Source organism: Pinus tabuliformis, chromosome Q (assembly GCF_031772625.1).
Source record: "Pinus tabuliformis cultivar Carrire ecotype Pingquan chromosome Q, CPIR1, whole genome shotgun sequence".
Classification (NCBI taxonomy): domain Eukaryota; kingdom Viridiplantae; phylum Streptophyta; class Pinopsida; order Pinales; family Pinaceae; genus Pinus; species Pinus tabuliformis.
The window spans coordinates 1353151273-1353154296 of record NC_142296.1 but is presented as its reverse complement, the minus strand read 5'-3'; the positions used below and the strand labels follow the sequence as shown (position 1 = coordinate 1353154296).

The 3024-nt window shown below is 42.5% G+C and overlaps 1 protein-coding gene across 1 annotated transcript; it reads left to right on the top strand.

Moving 5' to 3' along the window:
• The first annotated feature begins 276 nt into the window (after positions 1 to 276).
• LOC149224931 (pentatricopeptide repeat-containing protein At1g11290, chloroplastic-like) lies at positions 277 to 2298 on the top strand. The gene is made up of 2 exons (XM_089386347.1): positions 277 to 2013; positions 2105 to 2298. Exons 1-2 carry the CDS (start codon positions 435 to 437, stop codon positions 2149 to 2151), a joined length of 1626 nt encoding a protein of 541 aa, XP_089242473.1. The 5' UTR covers positions 277 to 434; the 3' UTR covers positions 2152 to 2298.
• The last annotated feature ends 726 nt before the right edge of the window (positions 2299 to 3024 follow it).

Below are 3024 nucleotides of genomic sequence, written 5' to 3'. Positions count from 1 at the left end.
GCTGGTGGTCCGTAAGGGAGCAGGGTTTCACTCCTGCCAGATGCCTCTGGGTCTTGGGCCGTTAACCTGTTTCCTTACGTCCGAGGAAGACGAGCTCTTAGCCAAGCAGAAGCAGTTTTACGGCATACTCCAGGCCGGAATCAACCTTTAACTTGTTTCCTAAAAACGAATTCTTAACCAAAAAACAATTTTAAAACATACTCATTAAAACAAAAACCACTATTTTTTTATTTTTTCTTTATATCCTTACACAGATATACTATACAATTTAAATGCTTAAAATCTGTAATTTCATGGAACAAAACATTTTTTTCCTTCTGTTTAAAAAACCTACTCTGAAGTCTTCTGCAACATACGGTATCGACCATCCTGGATATTTTTGTCAACCGCTATCATGAGTTTTGCTATCGTTACATTTCACTTTAGCATAAAATATGCGCTTCTTTCTTCATCGGAAGCTACTTACAGCCACTGACATTTCAAAATGGCCGCTCCAAGCCATTAACTTCAATACGCTATGTAACTTGAATACAGAGCCATTCAATTCCCCGGACAGTAATAGCAATAGCAATACCATTTCATATCTATCTCTCCTGCAAGAATGTACCAACTTCAAATCGCTCAACGAACTCCATGCCCTTTTCGTTATAAGCGGACTTATGCAAGAGGGTTTACTGGGTACCAAACTTGTCAATATGTATGCAAAGTTAGGCACAATTGAGGATGCACGCAAAGTGTTTGACAAAATGCATGATCGAAACATTTACTTATGGAATGCAATTCTCAGAGGGTATGCGAGGAAAGGATTCTCGGGAGAAACCCTTGAGCTTTACAACCAAATGCAAGAGGAAGGTGTGCAGCCGGACAATTTCACATTTCCCTCTGTGCTTAAGGCATGCCGTTCTCTATCATCTGGTAAGGAGATCCATCATCATATAGCTAAGGCTGGATATGAACTTGATATCTTCGTGGGCACTGGTCTTGTAGATATGTATGCAAAATGTGGAAGTATAGAGGATGCACGTCAAATTTTTGACAAAATGCCAGAAAGAGACGCTGTTATGTATACGGCAATGATTGCTGCGTATGCCCAGAATGGGGAATCTCGTCAGGCTTTGGCACTATTTAATCAAATGCAGGCGGAAGGATTGGCACCAGATTTGTTCACCGTGGTTAGCGCGCTCCAGGCATGCGCGGATTCAGGAGCAATAGAACAGGGCAAGTGGGTTCATGATTATATAATTAGGAAAGGGTACGAATTGGATATTTTTGTAGTGACTGCTCTTGTAGATATGTATGCCAAATGTAGGAGATTAGACATTGCGCGCCATCTGTTTGACAATATGCGTCGACCAAACGGTGTCTTGTGGACTGCGATAATTTCTGCGCATGCTCAGAATGGAGATGCTGATGAGGCCTTGGGACTGTTTCACCGAATGCAGTTTGCAGGCTGGAAGCCGGACTCAGTCACCGTGATGAGTTTGCTTCAGGCATGTGCTCGAGCAGGAGATCTGATGCAAGGCAAGGAGTTACATTGTTCTATAATTAAAAGTGGATTTGAATCAGATGTTTGTGTAAATTGTTCCCTCATTGATATGTATGCCAAATGCAGGGGTATAGAAATCTCGTGCCAATTGTTTGAGAGATTGCCCGAAAGAAATGTGGTCTTGTGGAATGCAATGATATCAGGGTATGCTCAAAATGGACATGCTCACGAGGCTTTGACACTTCATCATCGAATGCAATCGGAGGAACTGACCCCTGACTCTGTCACTATGCTGAGCATTCTCACGGCATGTGCCCTTTTAGGAGCTTTGCATGAAGGGAAAGTGATCCATGGTTACATTATCAAAAGAAGATTTGAGCTAGACATTTTCTTGAAGACTGCCCTTATAGACATGTATGCCAAATGTGGGAGTATAGATATTGCACGGCAATTGTTTGATAGCATGTCTGATAGAAATGTGGTGTCCTGGAGTGCGATCATATCTGGGTATGGAATGCATGGTTATGGTAAGGCTGCACTTGACCTTTTTCACCAAATGCAACATTCGGGTATCAAGCCAGATGACATCATCTTCATTTCTGTTTTGTCTGTATGCAGTCATGCAGGCCTGGTGGATGAAGGTCGGGCATACTTTGACTGCATGATTCGAGACTATAATATTTCTCCAAGGGGGAAGCATTATGCTTGCATGGTTGACCTACTTGGCCGTGCTGGGCATTTGCAGGAAGCACGTGACTTCATCAAAGGGTTGCCAGTAGTACCTGATGCAAGTGTGTGGGGAGCATTGCTCAGTGCCTGTAGAATTCACTGTAATGTTGAGGTAGGAGAATGGGTGGCAGAAAATCTCTTTGAGTTATACCCCGAAAATCCTGCATCTTATATACTTTTATCAAACACCTATGCTGGGGTAGGAAGGTGGGATGACGCAGCAAAGGTGAGAAAGATGATGAAGGACAGGTGTTTCAGAAAGACACCAGGACGTAGCTTGATTGAGGTGAATAACGTGACTCATAAATTCCATGTCGGGTATGGATAACATCTGTAATCTGACAAGATTTATGGTAAGTTGGAATCCTCGGCTACCCAGATGGAGGAAAAAGGATATATCCCTAGATGAAATGTTTTGCTGTGCAATGTGCAGCGGTGAAGCCATGATACCATGTGCTCTCACAGTGAGAAAGTAAGTGTTTTCTTGTAAATGCATATCCTGAAACCCTGACAGAAACCACAAAGAAACTAAACTTTTCAGAAGATTGCCATAGTACCGGCTAAGTTCATCTCCTTAGAGAGTCGGCAATGCTTTGATTGAAAGAATGTACTAAGCTCCTCCTCTGCATGGAAGGTCAAACAATTTTCTCAAGGATGGAGTTTTCTCAGCTACACAGGAAATGCTGTTTAAAGTGATAAACAAATTTGAACCTGCAAGCCATTTCCAGCATCTAGAAGCCTAGCTCCAGGTGTTCTTTTGTTTGTACAACGGAGTAACGTTAAAAAGCGCATGATGCCCTAACATGGTA

Excerpts from the sequence above, each read along its gene's own strand:
- LOC149224931 (XM_089386347.1), top strand. The coding sequence starts at position 435 with ATGCGCTTCTTTCTTCATCGGAAGCTACTTACAGCCACTGACATTTCA. Across the intron at positions 2,014-2,104 it reads GTATGGAATGCATGGTTATG|TCATGCAGGCCTGGTGGATG; the intron begins GTAAGGCTGCAC and ends GTCTGTATGCAG.